Raw genomic sequence first — 25,095 nt, 5'->3', positions numbered from 1 at the left:
CACAGACAAAACTGCTTGTAACTTCCGGTAGGAATGCCGGAAAGACATGAAACAAAAACTTCTGTGTAGGTCTCACTTAGACCTACATTTAGATCATTAACATCTTTCAGCAAAAATCAACAGGAAGTTAAAAATTACCCCTTCAAAACAAATGTTTTGTAAACACCCGTCACCTTTTTTCAAAAGTTATCTCCTCTGAGTGCGTTTGTCCTTTCGGCTTCAAACTCGCACAGGAGAGAGATTGAACCCTTCTGATTAAAAGTATAGAACAGAGTTTTGATTACTGCTCCGGTTTTGATTTTACGCGCCTTCAAAGAACCCCTGCGCAAAGTTACCTAAAAAATGTAATTTTTGCCTCTTTGAGCTGTAATTTGACCCCTTTAAAATGCTTCAAAGTGCAAGTTAAAGCTCTACTATACAAAGCGAAAGCCATTTATCAACAACATCCAGAAACGCCGATCTGTAATTTGACCCCCTAACATGCTTCAAAACTCACCAAATTTTACACACACATCAGGACTGGTGAAATTTGCCATCTAATAAAAACCCAAACCCTAAAAAATCTAAATTGCGCTCTAGCGCCCCCTAGTAAAAACCCAGATAAAACTGCATGTAATTTCTGTTAGGAATATCGTAGAGACATGAAACAAAAACCTCTATGTTGGTCTGACTTAGACCAGGGCTTGAGTAGTGGCGGCAGCCAAAGGCGGACCCGACCAACACAGCTTGCAGCTTTAATTTTCCTTTTTCCTTTCCGTTCCTCTTTCTCCCTCTTTCCTCCCTGTCATTTCCATCCCTTTTCTTCCCACATTGTGATCCATAATATAGTAAAGTATAGTAAAGTAAAGAAGTATTGTATAAATATATATGTGTGTGTATATATTTACTGTATATTTTTAAAGAAGTAAGTACTGTACAGGTATATAAACATACTATCATGTTCCATGTCTATTGATCGTACTTACTGCTTACAGCACATCTCTGTACTTATTCATAGTCTTATTTTTAAACATTTTTTTAAACTCATGGATTGAACTGCACATCCCCAGTTCCCTTTCGCAGAATTTCCACGGGTTTAGCCCTTTCAAGGATACACAATGTTCTCTGGAGGTTAAGAACACTGCCAGTTGGAAAGCGGCTGCAGGTGTGCCTTGTTGCTTCACAATAGAAGTAAAGTAATGTGAGGAATATTTTTTCTAAATAAAAGACATGAACAAAAAAACAAAAGGTGACAGCTCGATGATGGAGATTGATTTTCTTCCATACTGGACATTTACATGATTCTTGGTAATGTTTTGGTTTCCTTCTGTAGGCTGAAATGGGCCCCGGGGCAGCCTGACGGAGCATTTGGAGGCGAAGACTGTGGTGATCTGCGTACGATGAGCAACTTCCTTGGTTTGAATGATTCTAAATGCAGTGCCCAATCCAAGTGGATTTGTGAAAAAGAACTCTTGTTATGAAATGTTTCCTCTTTTTTATCTACTCCAATAAAATTATATTTGTTATCACTCAAAATCCAAAACACCACCTCTTCCCAAAAAGAGAACATCTTATGAGTTTATGAATGATTTAATTAACTGCAGATTACAGTACATCCACCTTCCTCGTTGGTAGCCACTAGACAAGACATTAAAAACAGGAACTACAAATATAAGAGCATACATAGAAAAACAATGTTTATTACGAACCACCAATGAATTTGGCCCTATAGTATTGGGCCCTCTAGTATTGACTCCTGTAGTTCACCACAGACACTTATGTAAAGACATGTAGGTGTTGGAGTAAAAACAATGAACACACGTTATAATCTGAGGTCATATCAAATCTCTGTTAAGTCAATTTGCAGTACAGGCAAATACAGCACTATATTATCAGTTTCAAGTAATAGTAAAAACCATTAAAACAAAATGTTGAAGGGGGGACTAGGCTGGTGACGTCACAACTGCACCTTATTTAAAAACATTTACTATTGAAGTTTGCGTCTTGGAAGATAGATTGCGGCTTACATTTTTTTGAAATTTACTGTAATTGATTGGAAAATATTACACAGGGTTTAATGGTTGATCTAACAAATCAAATAGGTATTAATTAATTGTTCAGCTAAATACGAAGGAGCGCAAAGGAAGAAGTAATTGCAATCAGAGAATAATAGCCATGAATTGATTAACGTGGACCCCGACTTAAACAAGTTGAAAAACTTATTCTGGTCTTACCATTTAGTGGTCAATCATACGAAATATCTACTGAACTGTGCAATCTACTAATAAAAGTATCAATCAATCAATCAATCTATAGTATAGCAGTTGACTATAGTGGCTGGCTACGGATAGTGTGGGCCAATGACCTTGGCTGGGGGTCGGGACTTCCGGGGAGAGATAGGAAAGTGACGTTGATGATGTTGTAAGCATTTCACCAATCTCCCGCACTTTGCAAATTTGGACGTGATCAAACAGCAAAACAGTCTCCCAACACTGCATAAATGGCATCAAGGCCTATTTATCCAAGCGTGAGGGTTGGGAAACGAAGGTGTTTGGCGAGGGAAGTGTTGATTCAGGCCGGGTGGCCTATTTCAAGTACCAGGTAACCCGACGTTAATATATTTTATAAATAGTAAACCAAGTTGTGGTAGTAGTTTAGTCAGTAGTTTAGTCGTGGAATTACACTGTATAGCAGGGGTCACGAGGTCGCCCGTAAGGACCAGATGAGTCGCCCGCTGGCCTGTTCTAAAAATAGCTCAAATAGCAGCACTTACCATTGAGCTGCCTCTATTTTTTAAACTTTATTTATTTACTAGCAAGGTGGTCTCGCTTTGCTTGACATTTTTAATTCTAAGAGAGACAAAACTCAAATAGAATTTCAAAATCCAAGAAAATATTTTAAAGACTTGGTCGTCACTTGTTTAAATAAATTCTTTTTTTTTTTTTTACTTTGCTTCTTATAACTTTCAGAAAGACAATTTTAGAGAAAAAAATACAACCTTAAAAATGATTTTAGGATTTTTAAACACATATACCTTTTTACCTTTTAAATTCCTTCCTCTTCTTTCCTGACAATTTAAATCAATGTTCAAGTAAATTTATTTTTTTATTGTAAAGAATAATAAATACATTTTAATTAAATTCTTCATTTTAGCTTCTGTTTTTTCAACGAACAATATTTGTGAAATATTTCTTCAAACTTATTATGATTAAAATAAAAAAATATATTCTGGCAAACCTAGAAAATCTGTAGGATCAAATTTGAATCTTATTTCAAAGTCTTTTGAATTTCTTTTAAAATTTTTGTTCTGGAAAGTTTTGAAGAAATAATGATTTGTCTTTGTTAGAAATATAGCTTGGTCCAATTTGTTGTATATTCTAACAAAGTGCAGATTGGATTTTAACCTATTTAAAATATCCATCCATCCATCTTCTTCCGCTTATCCGAGGTCGGGTCGCGGGGGCAACAGCCTAAGCAGGGAAACCCAGACTTCTCTCTCCCCAGCCACTTCGTCTAGCTCTTCCCGGGGGATCCCGAGGTGTTCCCAGGCCAGCCGGGAGACATAGTCTTCCCAACGTGTCCTGGGTCTTCCCCGTGGCCTCCTACCGGTTGGACGTGCCCTAAACACCTCCCTAGGGAGGTGTTCGGGTGGCATCCTGACCAGATGCCTGAACCACCTCATCTGGCTCCTCTCGATGTGGAGGAGCAGCGGCTTTACTTTGAGTTCCTCCCGGATGGCAGAGCTTCTCACCCTATCTCTAAGGGAGAGCCCCGCCACACGGCGGAGGAAACTCATTTCGGCCGCTTGTACCCGTGATCTTATCCTTTCGGTCATGACCCAAAGCTCATGACCATAGGTGAGGATGGGAACGTAGATCGACCGGTAAATTGAGAGCTTTGCCTTCCGGCTCAGTTCATTCTTCACCACAACGGATCAGTACAACGTCCGCATTACTGAAGACGCCGCACCGATCCGCCTGTCAATCTCACGATCCACTCTTCCCTCACTCGTGAACAAGACTCCTAGGTACTTGAACTCCTCCACTTGGGGCAGGGTCTCCTCCCCAACCCGGAGATGGCATTCCACCCTTTTCCGGGCTAGAACTGTGGGCTCGGACTTGGAGGTGCTGATTCTCATTCCGGTCGCTTCACACTCGGCTGCGAACCGATCCAGTGAGAGCTGAAGATCCCGGTTTGATGAAGCCATCAGGACCACATCATCTGCAAAAAGCAGAGACCTAATCCTGCGGTCAACAAACCGGAACCCCTCAACGCCTTGACTGCGCCTAGAAATTCTGTCCTTAAAAGTTATGAACAGAATCGGTGACAAAGGACCGCCTTGGCGGAGTCCAACCCTCACTGGAAATGTGTTCGACTTACTGCCGGCAATGCGGACCAAGCTCTGGCACTGATCGTACAGGGAGCGGACCGCCACAATAAGACAGTCCGATACCCCATACTCTCTGAGCATTCCCCACAGGACTTCCCGAGGGACACGGTCGAATGCTTTCTCCAAGTCCACAAAACACATGTAGACTGGTTGGGCAAACTCCCATGCACCCTCAAGGACCCTGCCCAGAGTATAGAGCTGGTCCACAGTTCCACGACCAGGACGAAAACCACCCTGTTCCTCCTAAATCCGAGGTTCAACTATCCGGCGTAGCCTCCTCTCCAGTACACCTGAATAAACCTTACCGGGAAGGCTGAGGAGTGTGATCCCACGATAGTTGGAACACACCCTCCGGTCCCCCTTCTTAAAGAGAGGAACCACCACCCCGGTCTGCCAATCCAGAGGTACCGCCTCCGATGTCCACGCGATGCTGCAGAGTCTTGTCAACCAAGACAGCCCCACAGCATCCAGAGCCTTAAGTAACTCCGGGCAGATCTCATCCACCCCTGGGGCCTTGCCACCGAGGAGCTTTTTAACTGCCTCAGTGACCTCAGCCCCAGAAATAAGAGAGTCCACCACAGATTCCCCAGGCACTGTTTCCTCGTAGGAGGACGTGTTGGTGGGATTGAGGAGGTCTTCGAAGTATTCACAACATCCGCAGTTGATGTCAGCAGAACACCATCCGCACCATACACGGTGTTGATAGTGCACTGCTTCCCCTTCCTGAGGCGGCGGACGGTGGTCCAGAATCGCTTCGAAGCCGTCCGGAAGTCGTTTTCCATGGCTTCCCCGAACTCTTCCCATGTCCGAGTTTTTGCCTCCGCGACCGCTGAAGCTGCACACCGCTTGGCCTGTCGGTACCTGTCCACTGCCTCCGGCGTCCTATGAGCAAAAAGGACCCGATAGGACTCCTTCTTCAGCTTGACGGCATCCCTCACCGCTGGTGTCCACGAAGGGGTTTTAGGATTGCCGCCCCGACAGGCACCAACTACCTTGCGGCCACAGCTCCGATCAGCCGCCTCGACAATAGAGGTGCGGAACATGGTCCACTCGGACTCAATGTCCAGCACCTCCCTTGTGACATGTTCAAATTTCTTCCGGAGGTGGGAATTTAAACTTTCTCTGACCGTAGACTCTGCCAGACGTTCCCAGCAGACCCTCACAATGCGTTTATTTAAAACATGTAATCAAAATTCTAAAATTAATCTTAATCAGGGAAAATTACTAATGATGTTCCATAAATTATTTTTTTAATTTTTTCAAAAAGATTCGAATTAGCTAGTTTTTCTCTTCATTTTTTTCAGTTGAATTTTTTAGAGTCGAATTTGAAGTTAAACTATGTTTCAAAATGTAATTTTAATTTTTTCCTGTTTTCTCTTCTTTTAAACCGTTCAATTAAGTGTTTTTTTTTCATAATTTTTTCTCTACAAAAAACCTTCCGTAAAAGGAAAATAATGTATGATGGAATGACAGAAATACCCATTTTATATATATATATATATATATATATATATATATATATATATATATATATATATATATATATATATATATATATATATATATAAATATATATATATATATATATACATATATGTATATATATATATATATATATATATATATATATATATATATATATATATATATATATATATATATATATATATTTATTTATTTATTAAAGGTAAATTGAGCAAATTGGCTATTTCTGTCTATTTATTTAAGTGTGTATCAAACTGGTAGCCCTTCGCATTAATCAGTACCCAAGAAGTAGCTCTTGGTTTCAAAAAGACGGTGACCCCTGCTGTAGAGTGATGAATCCAATAAACATTTGATTTGATTTGACTCTGATTTGACATTAAATTTGCAAATAGCAGTTGCGCATTTAGCAAATTGCGCCCATTAGTATTGTGCTTACAACAATGATAGGACGTATTCCCGGGAAAAGGAGACACACATTGGAGTTGTTGTGCGGTTGAATTGCATCTTCTACAATAAAGACAAGACAAATTAAGAAGTTGTATGAGCCTACATTCCTGGGATTATTACAATATTTTAAATTTCACAAAACATTTTTAAGAGAACGTACATTTAAAGGCCTACTGAAACTTACTACTACCCACCACGCAGTCTGATAATTTATACATCAAAGATGAAATATTAACAGTGCAACACATGCCAATACGGCCTTTTTAGTTTACTAAATTACAATTTTAAATTTCCCGGGAGTTTCGTCTTCGAAACGTCATGTAATGATGACGTGTACGCAAGACGTCCCAGGTTTTTAGGAAGTATGAGCGCTGCGCACACACACAGCCAAATGTCGTCTGCTTTTATGGCATAATTATACAGTTTTTTGGACATCTGTGTTGCTGAATCTTTTGCAATTTGTTCAATTAATATTGGAGAAGTCACAGTAGAAAGATGGAGTTCGGAAGCTTTAGCTTTTAGCCACGCAAACACACGGTGATTCCTTGTTTAAAATTCCTGGAGGTGAAACTTTCCTATGGATCAGAGCGGTGAGAAAATTGTGGTTAAAAAGTCAGTTCTTACCGGAGAAAAGCTGAGCTTGTACCGTCCATAACTGCCATCGACTCCCTTGACAATGTGCGTCAAGACACCTGTGGAGACACCCTTTCGACTATCAGGTGATATTAAACTCACTAAAACACTAGCAACACAATAGAAAGATAAGGGATTTCCCAGAATTAACCTAGGAAATGTGTCTAAAAACATCCGTCCCAATGCAATCGCGTTTTTTTTTTTTAAACTTTTTTTTTACTTTTTTTTTTTTTTCTAGTCCATCGCTATCAATATCCTCAAACACAAATCTTTCATCCTCGCTCAAATTAATGGGGAAATGGTCGTTTTCTCGGTCCGAATAGCACTTTTAGTTGAAGGCTCCTGTTAAAAACAATGTGAATATGTGAGGAGCCATCAAACATGTGACGTCATCGTCTGCGACTTCCGATAGAGGCAGAGCATTGCTCTTAGCACCCAAAGTTTGGAACTTTATCGTGGATGTTCTCTACTAAATCCATCCATCCACCCATCCATCTTCTTCCGCTTATCCGAGATCGGGTCGCGGGGGCAGCAGCCTAAGCAGGGAAGCCCAGACTTCCCTCTCTCCAGCCACTTCGTGTAGCTCTTCCCGGGGGATCCCGGGGTGTTCCCAGGCCAGCCGGGAGACATAGTCATCCCAACGTGTCCTGGGTCTTCCCCGTGGCCTCCTACCGGTTGGGCATGCCCTAAACATCTCCCTCGGGAGGCGTTCGGGTGGCATCCTGACCAGATGCCCGAATAGCCTCATCTGGCTCCTCTCGATGTGGAGGAGCAGCGGCTTTACTTTGAGTTCCTCCCGGATGGCAGAGCTTCTCACCCTATCTCTAAGGGAGAGCCCCGCCACCCGGCGGAGGAAACTCATTTCGGCCGCTTGTATCCGTGATCTCATCCTTTCGGTCATGACCCAAAGCTCATGACCATAGGTGAGGATGGGAACGTAGATCGACCGGTAAATTGAGAGCTTTGCCTTCCGGCTCAGCTCCTTCTTTACCACAACGGATTGGTACAACGTCCGCATTACTGAAGACGCCGCACCGGTTCTGGTTTGGTGGCCGCGGGATTAGGTCTCTGCTTTTTGCAGATGATGTGGTCCTGATGGCTTCATCTGGCCGGGATCTTCAGCTCTCACTGGATCGGTTCGCAGCCGAGTGTGAAGCGGCGGGAATGAGAATCAGCACCTCCAAATCCGAGTCCATGGTTCTCTCCCGGAAAAGGGTGGAATGCCATCTCCGGGTTGGGGAGGATACCCTGCCCCAAGTGGAGGAGTTCAAGTACCTAGGAGTCTTGTTTACGAGTGGGGGAAGAGTGGATCGTGAGATCGACAGGCGGATCGGTGCGGCGTCTACTAAATCCTTTCAGCAAAAATATGGCAATATCACAAAATGATCAAGTATGAAACATAGAATGAACCTGCTATCTCCGTTTAAATAAGAACATATCATTTCAGTAGGCCTTTAAATAAATATAAGAATAATTTAGTATCTTGAACTCCAGTCCAGAAGGTGGTGGTAATGCGCTCGCCAACGACTATTAAACACGAAGAAGAAAAAGCCAAGAAGAAGTAGGAACACTCGGCTGTGTGACTCAGTGTACAAAAGGTAATGAAATATAATATTAATCATGTTTAAAACACCTAAAGTGTTGATTATATTCTAGTGGTGTTAATGTACAATAGCGCCATGACCGCAACCATTGGCTAGCTAGCCAGCTAGTCAGCGGTTTAAAATGGCTTTCGTGTGACGAGTCAATATGATTTAGTGGGGCCCACATCTGTTTAATGCACAATTATGTTTTGCAGTTACATTTCTTTTAATCGTTTTAAGTGGCCTTTGTGTGTACTATTGTCTTGCTTTGGCCTGTGAGCGTCGAGTAAGATGGCGCATGGTCGTGAATAGTCGACTTGATTTCAACATTATATTTCATACACGTAGGCCAAACTGCACTATTATTATTTCCTGATCCTTTGTTAAACGCTTCCAGGTTGGATGACTAAAGAATATTTCAATGAGCGTTTAGCTTTTTGTCTAAACGTAGATTGTCGCCGCACAGCAACGTGGAATTGTTGATTTATCGTAAAGTTGACTCTTCCTTTAATTGGGCTCCATATTTGGAAAGTTTTATGTGTGTAACTTTGCTGAGCAATTGCTCTAAAGCAGGGGTGTCAAACTAATTTTAGATCGAGGGCCACATGGAGAAAAATATATTCCCAGGTGGGCTGGACAGGTAAAAACATGGTACGATTATTTTTAAAAATAAAGACAACTTCAGATTGTTTTCTTTGGTTAAAAACAGAACAAGCACATTCTGAAAATGTACAAATCATAATTTTGTTGGTTTATTTTATATTTAAATGTTGCGTCTAATAGTATTCAATCTTTGTTTGTTGTGAATGTTTTCTGAATAAATTATGTGATAATGTTCATCAGTCAAGTCAGTGGTGTTAATTTTCAATCTATCAAGATAAGAAAGGTATATCAAAATCCAATTACTGTATGTTATTTATGTAGTTTGACCTTTTACCTTGACTGATGTACTAACATCATGTGGTTAATTTTGTACATATGTAGCATCATCTACAACAGAGTCCCCAAAGTTTTTGACCCGGGGGCCGTATTGGGTTAAAAAATTTGACCAGGGGCCAGGCTATATATATATATATATATATATATATATATATATATATATATATAAATATATATATATAAATATATATATATATATATATATATATATATATATATATATATATATATATATATATATAAATACAGTCTAAGATGTATTTCCATTAAACTGAACAAAAGTCACTAATGTTTTAAAAACTCTATACTCGGAGTCTAATTTATGTTTCCCCAACGATTTTGCAATTTTTCCCCCTCGTGCACTAATTTGCCTGAAAAATCGCGCACTTGCCGCCTTTGTGGCGCAAGCGTGATGTCCCGTTACTGCTGGGAAAATGCATTGTTAGACAATATGATTTGCTTGAGTGGCTAGGATACCCAATAACAAGCGATAGAAAATGGATTAATGGCTGGGCGAAAAAGGACAGATTAAAAATAAATAAATAAATACCATTTTTTTTTTTTTTTTTTAGTCGGGACTACCCGCGGGCCGGATTTTGGACGCTAGCGTGCCGTATCTGCCTAGGAGACCCAGTAACAAGCGGTACACAATGGATTGAAGGATGGGCGAAAAAGGACAGATTAAAAAAAAAATTATAAAGACAATTTTTTTGTAGTCGGGACTACTTCGCGGTCCGAATTTTGGACGCTGGCGTGCCGTGTCTGCCTAGGAGACCCAGTAACAAGCGGTAGAAAACGGATTGATGAATGGGCGAAAAGGGACAGATAAAAAAAATAAAATAATTTCAAATAAACAAAAACACAATTTTTTATTTTTTTTAGTTGGGATTACCCGCGGGACAGATTTTTAAAGTTAAAGTTAAAGTACCAATGATTGTCACACACGAGGTTTGGTGAAATTATTCTCTGCATTTTGGACGCTGGCGTGCCGTATCTGCCTATGAGACACCCAGTAATAAGCGGTAGAAAATGAATTGATGGATGGGCGAAAAAGGAAAGATTAAAAAAAAAAAATATATATATATATATATATATATATATATATATATACTGTAGCTGAGATAGGCACCAGTGCCCCCCACGACCGCAAAGGGAATAAGCGGTAGAAAAATGGATGGATGGATGGATAGATAGATATATTTTTTTTTACTTGGTATTACCCGCGAGTCGGATTTTGGATGCTGGCGTGCCTTATCTGCCTAGGAGACCCAGTAACAAGCGGTAGGAAAATAATTGATGGATGGGCGAAAAAGGAAAGATTAAAAAAAAAAAATTGATAAAAAAAAATTATATATATATATATATTTATTTTATTTATTTTTTTTTTTACTTGGTATTACTTGGATTTTGGATGTTGGCGTGCCTTATCTGCCTAGGAGAACCAGTAACAAGCGGTAGAGAATGGATTGTAGGATGGGCGAAAAAGGACAGATTAAAAAAAAATTATAATAAAAAAAAAAAAAAATACAATTTTTATTTACTTTTTAGCCAGGACTACTCGCGGGCCAGATTTTGGACGCTGGTTTGCCGTATCTGCCCAGGAGACTCAGTAACAAGCGGTAAAAAATCGATTGATGGATGGGTAAAAAAGAACAGCTTAAAAAAATAATACCGGTAATTAAAAAACTTTTTTTTTACTTTGTACTACCCGCAGGCGGGATTTTGGACGCTGGCGGTCCGTAGTTTGGAGACCCCTGATCTACAAAGATACAAATAATTGCTATTGCGACATCCAGTGGACACAGCAGTTTCTTTCATTCAAAAATTTGTGGTTGATTTTTATACTTAGCAAACTCATCCCGCGGGCCGTATAAAACCTGTTCGCCGGCCTGATCTGGCCATCGGGCCGTGCGTTTGACACAGCTGCTCTAAAGACTTGCACTACTTACTAAAAGTTAATGTTACCCATGTGGTCTTCATGGACAATATTGGCAGAAGGGCTATGATATTGCATCATATCGGTTAGAGGTGGGAATCTTAGGGTATCTCACGACTTAATTATGATTAGGGGCTACCATTTGACTATAAATTGATTAATTATACATCTTTATTATATTTATTGTTATTGTATATTGATCACTAATATGTTGTACTTTTACTATCTGCCCATTCATGTCTATGGTTGACAGATGTGTTGTGATTAATTCATCTACTTTGTAATTTAGTTTTCTTAGCTGATTACTTTCTGCTTTAACACAATTCCAGTTAGACTTCTGTTAAAGTGTTCAAAACACTTTTTCTTTGAATTTTTTGTTTCACTAATTCCCATTCAAGCTAGCTTAGTGCCACAGTCCTCTCTCCTTCACCCTCCGTGTGTGTGCGCCTTAGATCTGCATTTTATAACTGTTTTTATTACAAAACCCAAAACAGTGATGTTGGCATGTTGTGTAAATTGTAATTAAAAACAGAATACAATGATTTGCAAATCAATTTCGACCTATATTCAATGGAATAAACTGCAAAGACAATATATTTAATGTTTGAACTGGTACACGTTTTTATTTTTTGCAAATATTAGCTCATTTGGAATTTGGTGCCTGCAACATGTTTCAAAAAAGCTTGCACCAGTGGCAAAAAAGACAGAGAAAGTTGATCAATGCTCACAGGTGAACAGGCTAATTGGGAACAGGTGGATGCCATGATTGGGTATAAATGCAGCTTCCATGAAATCCTCGGTCATTCACAAACAAGGATTCAGCCAGGGTCACCACTTTGTGAAGAAATGCCTGAGCAAATTGTTGAACAGTTTAAGAACAACATTTCTCAATGAGCTATTGAAAGAATTTAGGGAGTTCACCATCTACGGTCCGTAATATCATCAAAAGGTTCAGAAAATCTGGAGAAATCACTGCACGTCAGCGGAAAACCAACATTGAAAGCCCACGACCTTCGATCCCTCAGGCGGTCCTTCATCAAAAAACAATTTTGTGTAAAGGATTTCATCACATGGGCTCAAGAACACGTCAGAAAACCACTGTCAGTAACTACAGTTGGTTGCTACATCTGTAAAACACCCGGTAACGTCGCCGGCATGGCTGGGCCCGAGCTCATCTAAGATGGACTGATGCAAAGTGGAGAAGTATTCTGTTGTCTGACTAGTCCACATTTCAAATAGTTTTTGGAAACTGTGGATGTCTTGTCCTCCGGAACAAAGAGGAAAAGAACCATTCGGATTGTTATAAGCCCAAAGTTCAAAAGCCAGCATCTCTGATGTTTTGGAGGTGTATTGGTGCCCAATGCATGGGTAATTTACACCTCTGTGAAGGCACCGTTAATGCTGAAAGGTACATACAGGTTTTGGAACAAATGTTGTCATCCAAGCAATGTCTTTTTCATGGATGCCCCTGCTTATTTCAGCAAGACAATGCCAAGCCACATTCTGCACGTGTTACAACAGCGTGGCTTCATTGTAAAATAGTGCGGGAGTACTGGCCTGCCTGTAGTTCAGACCTGTCCCGCATTGAACATGTGTGGCGCAATATGAAGCCTAAAATATGACAACTGACAACCCGGACTGTTGAACAACTGAAGCTGTACGTCAAGCAAGAATGGGAAAGAATTCACCCTGAAAAGCTTAAAAAATTTGGCTCCTCATTTCCAAAACGTTTACTGAGTGTTGTTAAAAGGAAACGCCATGTAACAGTGGTAAAAATGCCCTTGTGCCAACTTGTTTGCAATGTGCTGCTACTAAATTCTGAGTTATAAATAAATGATAAATGGGTTGTACTTGTATAGCGCTTTTCTACCTTCAAGGTACTCAAAGCGCTTTGACACTACTTCCACATTTACCCATTCACACACACATTCATACACTGATGGAAGGAGCTGCCATGCAAGGCGCTAACCAGCACCCATCAGGAGCAAGGGTGAAGTGTCTTGCTCAGGACACAACGGACGTGACGAGGTTGGTACTAAGTGGGATTTGAACCAGGGACCCTCGGGTTCCGCACGGCCACTCTTCCACTGCGCCACACCGTCCCTATGTTAATGATTATTTGCAAAAAAAAATAGTTTTTCTATTCAAACATTAAATATCTTGTCTTTGCAGTCTGTTTTATTGAATATAAGATGAAAAAGATTTGCAAATCATTGTATTCTGTTTTTTTTTTTACGAATTACACTACGTGCCAACTTCACTGGTTTTGGGTTTTGTACTTTTTATAGAGGTACGTTCTAGCCCCTGCACTGCGTGGCAATGTGTCACCGCGTGTGTGTGTATCTGTATGACAGTTTACTGGGGATTCCCCTTAATGAGGTTTTATTGCTGGTTAAAATTATTTAACGTAATGTCCGTACTAAAAGCCGCTTCTTTTTTCCCCATGCTTTGAACCCTGCGCTTTATACAATTTGCGGCCAATTAATGGATTTTCCTGTGTTCACAAGCTTCACATGCCGCCAATGGATTTAGCCTTGTCACATCAGACCAATAAAATTGGAGAAAACGTCACGGTAGACCCATGAAATTGATCACATTAAATCAAACACATTCACAAAATAATTTTGTAAGGTATTTAGCGTTTTATGAACTCACCCTTGTCCTGGAGAAGGAACGACAAAATGCACATGGCGCAGCCCCAAAGCTGAATATTATCAACCCAGCCTTTGAAAAAGGAAACAGCTGCCGCACGGAATGGAAATCCACCACCACTATAACAGGCCCCGAAAGGCAGGGCGGCAGCGCGTCAAAGATGGCAACTTCAGCAGTTTCATCGTGCAGGATGACAAGAAGGACGAAGGCCGCGCTCAATGACCTTTCCAGTAGACTAGTGTATACTGTGTTACAGGCACAGTTTTTTTGTTAAATTTGGTGATGAACACTCGCGCCTGTGTAAATATTTGATGTTTTGCTGTGTACACCTGCGGCTTATAGACTGGTGTGGCCAATATACACGTACAAAATAATCATCCAAAAATTGGGGTGCGGCTTATAATAAGGTGTGTGCTATAGCTTGGAAATTACGGTATATACCAGGGGTCGGCAACCTTTACCACTCCAAGAGCCATTTCGACCCGTTTCACAAAATGAGGAAGACAATGGGAGCCGCAACTATTCTCGCCAATATCTGCTGATGGTCACCCAGATGACAAGAATAAGGGAATGCTATGAAGCCATTGCCTTAAACACCTTCTACAACATGTACAAATTGCTTGCCAGTCCAGCAACATCTTGTGAGAGGCTTCCGCAGATGCACGCACACGACTGGAAGGCATACTGGGTGACACAGAGTACACTGACGGTTGTGATATAAACAACTTTAACACTCCTACTAATATGCGCCACATTGTGAACCCACACAAAAGAAGAATGACAAACACATTTCGGGAGAAAATCCTCACAGTAACACAACATAAACGCAACACAACAAAAACCCAGAATCCTTTGCATCCATGATTATTTCCTGACTATGTTATACACCCCGCGAGCACCAAATCCCGCACACCTCAACCACGCAGGGAGGGAGGCGTTTGGTGCTCGCGGGGTGTATAACATAGTCAGGTAGTGTCATGGATGCAAAGGATTATGGGTATTTGTTGTGTTGCGTTTATGTTGTTACTGTGAGGATTTTCTCCCGAAATGTGTTTGCCATTCTTTTGTGTGGGTTCACAATGTGGCGCATAATAGTAGGAGTGTTAAAGTTGTTTATATCACAACCGTCAGTGTACTCTGTGTCACCCAGTATGCCTTGCAATCTCATACATGTGCCGATAGATGCAGCGAAATGCATGTGTCCGATCGGCACGCAAATAGCATTCCGTGAATGGCGGGCGCGATGACGTTCAAGAGGACGCAAATAGCATTCCGTGAATGGCGGGCGCGATGACGTTCAAGAGGACGTTAAGAGTAATATCATCATGGCACGCCCTTAATATTGTAGTCCGAGTGAAAATTGGAGAACGTTGACTCCGGGTGATGTCCGGGAGAGGCATTGAATTCCGCAACAATCTGGGGGGTCGGCGATTGTTCAGCTGAGCCGCATCAGAGTTGCCAAAGAACCGCATGCAACTCCGAAAGCTGCCTACTCCTGGTATATACTTTGGATACTGGTTCATTTTGTTTGTTAAAGTTTCCCTTTCAATCTGCTCTCACATTTATATTCAGATTAAAACCGAGATTTAAATGGAATATATTGGGCTTTATGGGCAAAATGGAGCACTTCCATTAGATGCATTGTTAACCACTTCCTACTTGCTCTATATAACAAATTAGAATGCATAAAAAAAGAAAAATGTGTGTTCTTGTCTTACATAGGCTGGTATTGTGAATCGTAGGCAAAATTCTGTAAAAAGTGCAGTTCCCCTTTAATTTTTTTTCGATTGAACCCTTGGAATACGCACGGTTGGCATCTTTAAAGGTTATTCATAATGTCCATTTGGGTTTTAACCAAATCAACATTTTTAAATAATATTTCTGCCCTCACATTCTCGACACATAATTTTCATTTTGAGTACGTCTATGGCTTGAGACATGCTTCAAAGAAGAAGTACAATGGAGACTATGACAACTTGTAGCAAACGAACACTATGAAAATAACTAATGCCTGCTATAATAGTGTATTTCTGTTTTTCACCTCACAGTCACGCTGTACATACCGAGTAATTTGCATCTTGCGTGCTGCCTACATTTGGAGTCCATTTCAACATTTTCTGTGACCAACAGCACCAGAGGAGACTCTCCCGTTTTGCATTTGGATCTTCAGCAGATGATACTTTCAACACTTTGACAAGATTGAAATTTGTTTTAAGTATCTCTCTTTCCTTGTGGCAAAAAAAGTGGAAGCAACATGATCAGAGCCACGACTGGACTGCTGAGTTATCCGAGCACCTGATCCGCACAAATATTCTCCATAGAAAAAGACTCTCAAACTGCAAAACTATCACTACAACTGCATCTGTCTGCTGCTATGTATCACAACCGGTCTCAGTCACAAGACCAACAGTCTTTCCCCAGTGCGTCAAGGCTTGGTCAGAATCAACAAACACATCTACAACATAATTCCCCTGCCTCTAACATGCATGGCTTCCCATTTCCTCGCCGTACTCAACTTCCTGATGAGCTAGAGTCAGCTCTGGCTATTCGAGGAGCCAGGGATACAGACCACCGCCTATCTGACCACACAAATCAGCAAAGTCAACATCAGGGAAAACGCCAAGTGTCTATAGTCAGTCAACATGGAGGCTACAGTTCAAGCCCAATAGCACTCAGCTCTGATAATCAAGCAAATCAGCAAAGGGCAGACTGGTCAAGCTTTCAGCCTCCAAATAAACTGTTTGCAAGCCCTACATCTGGTGGAAGTCATCACTCTCATCATCAGGGCCCTCACCAACAGTCTCAGACTAACCAAACAGGAACAACCAATCCAGGTTGGACATCAGGCAACATGTCCTCTTCTCAAGTCCAGCGACTATGTCGTGTTGGTGCGCAAGGCCAGGGTTTGTATACACCTGAAAATGCAGGAAGTATCTTGGCAAGCTTTGGACTATCAAATGAGGACCTTGAAGTGTTGAGTCATTACCCAGATGATCAGCTTACCCCAGATACATTGCCGTTTATACTTCGTGACATACAAATCAACAAATCGGACAACCAAAAAACCGTGGCACCCAACATTCATGACAAGCTGCTCCTTCCAACAACCTCTTCCCAGCTGAAAGTTTCAAACTCCCCTGAAGTACCCAGTCTTCTGACCGTTACAAAAACAGCAGGTCAAGTCATTGACTATGGTCATGCCAGCCGAACAAAAGACAGTACTACTACAAAGACTTTTAAAAGAGAGAAATTTTCAAGTGAAAGAAAAATTGAGATGTACCCATCATCCTCCTCTGCATCCACTTCAAAAGTAGAAAAGGCTGAAAAACGGCAGGTACGTTTGGTACACGTGGAATCGAGCAGGCATGGAGACCGGGACTACCGTAGGACAAGCAGCGACCATCACAAGAGGAGTCGGTCACGCAGTAGTGATGGTCCACCATATAAATCTCGTATTTCAGACAAAGACTACAGGCAAAATGGATCAAAGCCAAGGTTCTCAACCGAACCGAAGAAAGAGCTGCCCTCAAGGCACTCTAGTTCCTCTTCATCTGGCACAGCTTCACAGGATACCAGCAAGAAGTTGCCTACTTCTGCCATGATAAGTGATTTCTCTGCCACGTGTCCTAAAGTGTTTCCTCATTCCTGCACCCTGTGCCACACTGAGTGTGATCATGAAAAGGTGAGTGTAATTATGCCCCTATTAATGCACACTAATTTTGTCCAAAATATTTTTGTTGAAATCAAGTGTAAAATCTTTTTCTTAACTGTACCCTTTTGTTAGGAAACATATTTTTTGTGGAATCACTAGGTTAACCAGGAATTTCTCAATAACTAAGTTTTTTTAATGGGACATGTGATTCTTTTTGTTTTTCACTGGGTAAAATCTGGATTATGTTCCTGATTAGTCAGTACAGTGTACCCTCCAATGCCTCCTAGTCCTGAGAGCAGGATTTACAGTTCTCTGCCAAAATGTTAGGGGCAGTGTTTTCCTGTGAGTGAGCAACCACAACTGTTGTTTACTAGTTATTTAGCCACCTCAGTATTAGTAGTGAAGAATACCGACTGAAGTGACATTCAAATCGTTGCTGGAGATAGAACTAAATAATTTCAAACATCGGTTACATTAAATGTACATTTTGCTCCAAAATACATATGTTTAAATTTTTTTGCAGATTTTAGGAAGGATGACATGCTCAATTATGAAAACGACCAACTACAGCTTCGCGGTCGGCATTTCCATTAAAGGGTTAGGTTTAAAAAAACAAAAATGTGAATGACGTTGTTTGGTTAGGTTTAAAAAAAACTTGAATAAAGCCGTTTGGTGGCCAGTGGATCGCATCTCTGCTTTTCGTAGACGTGGCTTTGCTGCCTACTGGCTTTGTTAAACTGGGACCTTTAGCGTGTACTGGGGCAGTTTGGGGCACCTCCAAATCTAAGGCCATGGTTCTCAGTCGGTACAGGTCTACAGACTTGCATTTCACCTTTTTAATGCTGTCTCCACCTAACTGATCTGCAGACTGTGTTCGCACTGTTGCATGATGGAAGGAGTGTACTGTACTGCAAATTATATGTTCCCCTGCTGATTTTGTAGGTTTACTTCCTTATTCAGACACAGATTGTCCTGAATTTTTGCTGTCGAGTCAGAATTTTAACGAAAAATGTAAAAAAAATAGTTTGATATTTAATGAATAACAATAAGTTATACATTGTTTTATATTTAAACTAGTAAAGCTTTTTGATCCTGTGAATCTGTGCAGGAAGAACCCTACTCTGGCCTTTTTTGTACAGCACAACTATGTTCATGGACCTCCACTACGATCCCAAAAACACGTAACAGGCTTCTCTCTGTACTCTGGCCCCCTGGATTCCAGTTGTCCCAGAGTCCTCATAGCATTTAATATGTAGGCAAATTTTGAGGAGCGGCACCAGAAAATATGTTTTCAACAGGGCTGGCGCTTTATCTACTGTAAAATCTAATATAAATGCTTCTGCAAGGTTATCTGCTCATATTTGTAACAGTAAAGGAGACACACCATCTGGTCCAGTATCCTTTCTCGGGTGCAGCCAGATGCCAGTGTTCTTTTTATCTCGTGCAACGTAAGGGACATGCCATGCTGGGTAAAGGATGCAGAGGGAGCAGCACCACGGGGGAAGTTCGTTATGAGGAGAACGTGCAAATAGTTGGTGTTGGGCAGCAGACATTTTTTGTGAACAATCAAAAAGGCTGACCGTAATGTAAATGACAATCTCTCAAAAAAGTTGCGCAGTCCTCAGAAAAAAAATGGAGAGAAAGGGGAATTAAACAGAAAAACTGAGATTTTACTTCAGAGATTCTTAACCTTTTTATCCTTGGGGCCCATTGTTTCCACTACAGAGGGGCTTGGGCCCCTGAAGTATTAAAACTGAATTAGTATGCATACTCTTGAATCGTATTCAATAATTATATCTAACCTACTTAGTTTACAACACAGTCAAATGATCTGAAACCATACATTATTCGCAAAGATTATTTAACAAAAAATGTTTAGTTATTAGAAAAGAAAGTACTAACCACATATACAGTAAATGAAGGGACTCAAATCACTGACAAAAAATACATTTACATACAAAGATGTTGTGCTAAAATAAACTAATTAATGGATATGTTTCTTAACTAAGCTGTTAATAAAATTAAGGAGCAAATGAAAATAACCCTAACCCTAATATATATTTAAATTCTTGCGTGTAAGAAACTTCTTTATGACTTTAGGTACGGACTTTGTATCTGTTGGTTTGATATTATCATTACTGCCATAAGTGGTGGAATAGTGTATTACATCTGAGTACTTTTGTGGCCCATAAGGACCACAGCTGAGAAACAGGTATTTTTGGTGGCCATCAATGCCCAACAATGGGCCCAGCCTTATGTTTAGGAAACAATGATTTGGTTGATATATTTCTCTCTTTCTGTTAGAATAATAAACCTACCAAAAAATCTGGACTGTTGTCTTTTTAAGGGGTGAAAATGGGTCCAAAATTGTCAGAAAGTTATTTACCCCACTGCAGTCAGATGCAAAGGACTGGTACAAAAGATGGGTTTGAAACATATCAGCCCCCATTTTCAGCCCAAATCATATTCATATGCCAGAATAAAGGAATATAATTCCAGAAGTCGATACATACCAGACGTCAGCCTTGAAGCTGGCCAAGGTCTGAAGCCCCAGAATTGACTAATAATTGTAAATAAAATTGAATATCTCATAGTTTGATGTCCTCCGTGGCAGAGACGATATGTAATGATGTGAGACAATCTGCGTGCATCCCACAACACTGCAGGTCTGTTTAGCTTTTGGCCTACACTGAATAAGTAACTACACTTATTCAGTGTAGTCACATACAAGAAAAGACAATAGTGAATGTTAGTAGGGATGTTTTGTGTTGTCATGCAAGAAAATTAAATAATTTTTTTCTGCAGACTCTTATTTTTTTTCTTTAGGATGTATGGCTATAGAAAAATAGCTAAACTGATAACACCAAACCATAGAACAATCCCAAACATGTAGAATCTAGTACGGTTGCACTCAAAATGATTTCAGTCCTTTACGATCTTTATTAGCAAATCTTAAAAAATGTTCAATAAATCAACAAAACAAAGGAACATATAAATAGCTCATCTTACTTAAAATTGCAAACGGCGGCTACAGTATTTTCTTGTCTATGTATTGAAAGTACTCTTTACAGTGGGGGTGTTGTGTAATTTTAGTGCAACTGTAGAGTGGGTGAACGCGAGTGTGAATGTTGTCTGTGTTGGCTCTGCGATAAGGTAGTGACTTTTCTAGGATGTACCCTGCCTTCCACCCATTGTAGCTGGGATAGGCTCCAGCACCCCCTGCAAACCCGAAAGGGACAAGCGGTAGAACATGAATGAATGGATGGATGGATGGATGGATGGATGCACATAGATGTGCAAGGATATTTGTTCACCTCACCAATGTCATGAAGAATACAAGACTGCTACTTTGTAGACAACCCATAAACAGGTTGAATGTGATTCTGATCAATGCCAAATTCAGAAGCTACTGTATTTGAAGAGATGATGTGCCAGCGTCTTCTATGATTGTTGACCTTTGCTGTTTTGTTGTTTTCTGTAGGACTGGTTTGACCACGTTAATACTGTTAACCACACAGCCGCCTGCAGGGACCTGCGCAACAAGTAGGATGTTAGGTTTTTCAAAAGCCACAACTGTTCTTAAATTTTGCAATGCTATGATTTGGAATTTTATTGCAGAAAGTACTCCATTTGATTTAAATCCGAATTAGGTATTTGAATTTAAATGGAACCATGATGACACTTGACCATAAGTTATTTGATGTTTTGTTGTTGAATGTCAATTTTTGTCATTGTTTTAGGTATCCTGAATGGAAGCCAGATCGGAAAAGGTTAGTTGGAGTCTTCCCCAGAATAAAAACATTGATTGTGTGCCTCCACACATGTTAAAATACCAATTTGTTGTGATTTCAAGAATTGATACGAGACACCATGTCACAGAAAAATTTTAACATTATCAACCTAAAATGTGAGGCCTATAGAACTTTGACACTGCAACCATTAAGGACTCTTAAAGGAACAGTTTTAACAGGAAAGTTCTTGAATCAAATGTAGTCTTAATTATACTGTACGTCCAGGTCAGGTTTGTTTGTGGCTGCATGAAAGTCCATTCAAGAGCAACCAGATGCCAACATCTGCACTTTTTTTTCATGCCATCCTTAGTAATATATTGTCTGCTGCCGAGTTGTTTTATTTTACAAAAAATTTAAAAACTATAAAGATTTTTGTACTAAACATCTAGCAACTTAAAATGTTTCGATTTTTGCACGACAAAATCAAGATAATTATTACATTTTTGGGGGTTTTTTTTTGCTTGTTTTTTTTGTATTTAGGCACCTTTTATAGCTCAATGCGTCTTTACCATACGCTCCGGGGGGAAAAACAACTAGGGAAGTTTAGAACGCCAATCAATATCGGCAGATTTTCAGGAAAGAGTACAGGATTGTCATTGGCGAGTTATGCTTTTCAATGGTGATCAAAAATGCATATATCTGGCTGACACTGCATTACAAATGTCATGTTTATTGTTGTTTAGAAAAAAATGCTGTCTTCCAATGTAGACATGCGTCTGCTAGCCCAAGCATCCGTCTCTACATGTAGCATTGTGGCAAGTCAGACTAATGCTTACTATTGCTACATGCAGTGCTTTGGCACTGTGGCAAGTCAGACTAATGCTTACTATTGCTACATGCAGTGCTTTGGCACTACCTCCAGGTTTTCTTTATTTTAGAGTCTAATTATCAAAAATAATGGTGTCACACTCACATTAAAAACATTTAACAGGCTGTAGATTCTACAGTGGATAAACTACAAATTCATGGTGTAAAAATGTATTGACCAACATTTTAGTGACTTTGCAAGCAGATAAGCAGTAAGCCACGTCCTCTCACTCTTACACATAACAGACGCTCAGCCCAATGATCAGTTTGTGTGCAAGTTTTGTGATTTTTACGTAAGTATATGTTAAAATTTGTTTCTAATCACACAGAAAATACATTTATGATACAGTTTAATGGACAAATATTTATTTTATGGTTTGTGAGGCTCTGCTTCACCTGCCTACCCCGCCCTGCACGTCCCTGGTGTGGTGACACCCCTGCATAAATTGGTGATGTCCACACCAAGGATATCATAATATGATCAACAATATAGTTTATTTTTTCAAAATATATATTTTTTTGTTTTTGTTAAAGTTTACAAATTCAGGGATTTTTTTGGGACACCAGATGACTTTTAGGGCAAAGAGGATTTCACTGAATAATACATAGTAGTTTAACATTTTTTTAGATTTTAGTTATTGTTTTGCTCAAACAAGTGTATGTAGTAAGACAATATAAAACTAGTATACAGATTGTGCTGATATTGTAAATTGCCAATAGCACTCATCACTAAATTTAAAAATGTAAGGTTCGTACATGTAATCAGTATTTGTATTAGCTGATTTCACTCATGGATGATCAAAATCAGTAGCATAAAACTCTGATTAGAACATCCCTAAAAATAACGGACGCGAGTCAATAGATTTAATGGCGTACTCACATTAGGGCATTTGCACATTTGCCACCGCTGGCCTGAGATCCCTCTGCCTATTCGTTCTCCGAGCCATTTACTTACTTTGGTGTACTGCTCCATATTTTCATTAATAAATGTCTGCACATAGCCTGCATAATCATAATACTCTGCTGAGGATACGGATTTCTTATTTTCTGTCTTTGTATTTCATTTCTAATTGTGAATTGTGATGGTTATCAATAATTGTACCAAATGTCTTGCACTTTAGTCTTACGTGGGCCCAGGCACACTAGACCTTTTTTCAGTGATAATAATAATAATAATGGATTAGATTTATATCGCGCTTTTCTATTGTTAGATACTCAAAGCGCTCACAGAGAAGTGAGAACCCATCATTCATTCACACCTGGTGGTGGTAAGCTACATCTGTAGCCACAGCTGCCCTGGGGTAGACTGACGGAAGCGTGGCTGCCAGTTTGCGCCTACGGCCCCTCCGACCACCACCAATCATTCATTCATCATTCATTCACCAGTGTGAGCGGCACTGGGGGTTAAGGGTGAAGTGCCCTGCCCAAGGACACAACGGCAGCGATTTGGATGTCAATAGGTCGGAAGTAAACCTGCAACCCTCAGGTTTCTGGCACGGCCGCTCTACCCACTACGCCATGCAGCCCCAAATGTACCCCCTGTGAACATTTTTTTAATTCAAGTACCCCCTAATCAGAGCAAAGCATTTTTGGTTGAAAAAAAGACATAAAGAAGTAAAATACAGTACTATGTCATCAGTTTCTGATTTATTAAATTGTAGAACAGTTCAAAATATTGCTCATTTGTAGTGGTCTTTCTTGAACTACTTGGAAAAAAACATATAAAAATAACTAAAAACTTGTTGAAAAATAAACAACTGATTCAATTATAAATAAAGATTTCTACACATAGAAGTCATCATCAACTTAAAGTTCCCTCTTTGGGGATTGTAATTGAGATCCAGTTGGATTCATGAATTTAATTCTGAACATTTCTTCACAAAAAAATAAATCTTTAAAATCAATATTTATGGAACATGTCCACAAAAAATCTAGCTGTCAACACTGAATATTGCGTTGTTGCATTTCTTTTCACAGTTTATGAACTTACATTCATATTTTGTTGAAGTATTATTCAATAAATATATTTATAAAGGATTTTTGAACTGTTGCTAATTTTAGAATATTTTTAAAAATCTCACGTACCCCTTGGCATACCTAAAGTACACCCAAAGGTACGCGTACCCCCATTTGAGAACCATTGCACTAGACAATTGGTCTAGTGCTGAGCACGCTCCAAGATTCCCACTTTGCTTATAAATTTTTAAACATATCTGGGACAAAGCTGGTACATACATAAATGCAGCTGAAAAATGTGGTGTTTTTTTAAAGCAGATTTTGAACAAATCCGATCCTCATCGCAATTTATTTGCTCTGGCAGGTGGTGGTGATTTGTTGTGCCAAGTCCCAATTCTAAAACCTATTCTTTTTCAAATGTGCTTTCAGATAACTGTTGTGATGTATGGGGAAAATGAAGAAGATAGCAAATTTAGTATTGCCTTTTTTAATTAATGTTTTGCTCTTCTTTCTCTTCTTCTTTTAAGCCCTGCCCAAAGCACGAGCGGATTGGAGCCTCCTTCCCACAAACCTGACTCGTCTTATTCTCATTATGACCGTTACCATTACTTTGCAGGTAGACCACTACTCACAAGAGACACAAAAAGTCTGTCCGTGTGGGTGCATTCTAGATCTATTTAATTCACAATGATTTTAATGTGCAGGATATTAAATATTTGGAGTGAATGACCAATCAGTACTTGCAACAGTTTAGCACCTAGTCAGTATATTAGTTTCATAGTTTTAATTTGATAATTTAAGTGTAAATGAATACATATTTGGATAAGCTTAGTCCCTTTTTTTCC

At 39.9% G+C, this 25,095-nt stretch overlaps 2 protein-coding genes across 4 annotated transcripts in view; both read left to right on the top strand.

The window, feature by feature from the left end:
* The window catches only part of LOC133538929 (CD209 antigen-like protein E), a 43,321-nt gene extending 41,799 nt beyond the window's left edge, over positions 1-1,522 (top strand). Inside the window, exon 5 of the mRNA XM_061880851.1 lies at positions 1,313-1,522. Coding sequence (XP_061736835.1) covers positions 1,313-1,460 — 148 coding nt within the window. The 3' untranslated portion in view covers positions 1,461-1,522. The remainder of the gene's footprint in view (positions 1-1,312) is intronic.
* Positions 1,523-8,414: 6,892 nt separating this feature from the next.
* LOC133538927 (zinc finger protein 638-like) overlaps positions 8,415-25,095 on the top strand; it is a 57,691-nt gene continuing 41,010 nt past the window's right edge. For 2 of the 3 annotated variants that reach the window (XM_061880848.1, XM_061880846.1), the window contains exons 1-5: positions 8,455-8,532; positions 16,093-17,726; positions 21,178-21,239; positions 21,437-21,466; positions 24,778-24,866. In XM_061880848.1, coding sequence (XP_061736832.1) covers positions 16,419-17,726; positions 21,178-21,239; positions 21,437-21,466; positions 24,778-24,866 — 1,489 coding nt within the window. In that variant the 5' untranslated portion in view covers positions 8,455-8,532; positions 16,093-16,418. Of the gene's footprint in view, positions 8,533-16,092; positions 17,727-21,177; positions 21,240-21,436; positions 21,467-24,777; positions 24,867-25,095 lie in introns of all 3 variants that reach the window. The other variant, XM_061880847.1, reaches the window with a different exon arrangement.

The sequence above is a fragment of the Nerophis ophidion genome, linkage group LG20 (assembly GCF_033978795.1).
Source record: "Nerophis ophidion isolate RoL-2023_Sa linkage group LG20, RoL_Noph_v1.0, whole genome shotgun sequence".
Taxonomy (NCBI): Eukaryota; Metazoa; Chordata; class Actinopteri; order Syngnathiformes; family Syngnathidae; genus Nerophis; species Nerophis ophidion.
Note: the sequence above shows the minus strand (reverse complement) of the source record. Positions and strands in the feature narration are given on the sequence as shown.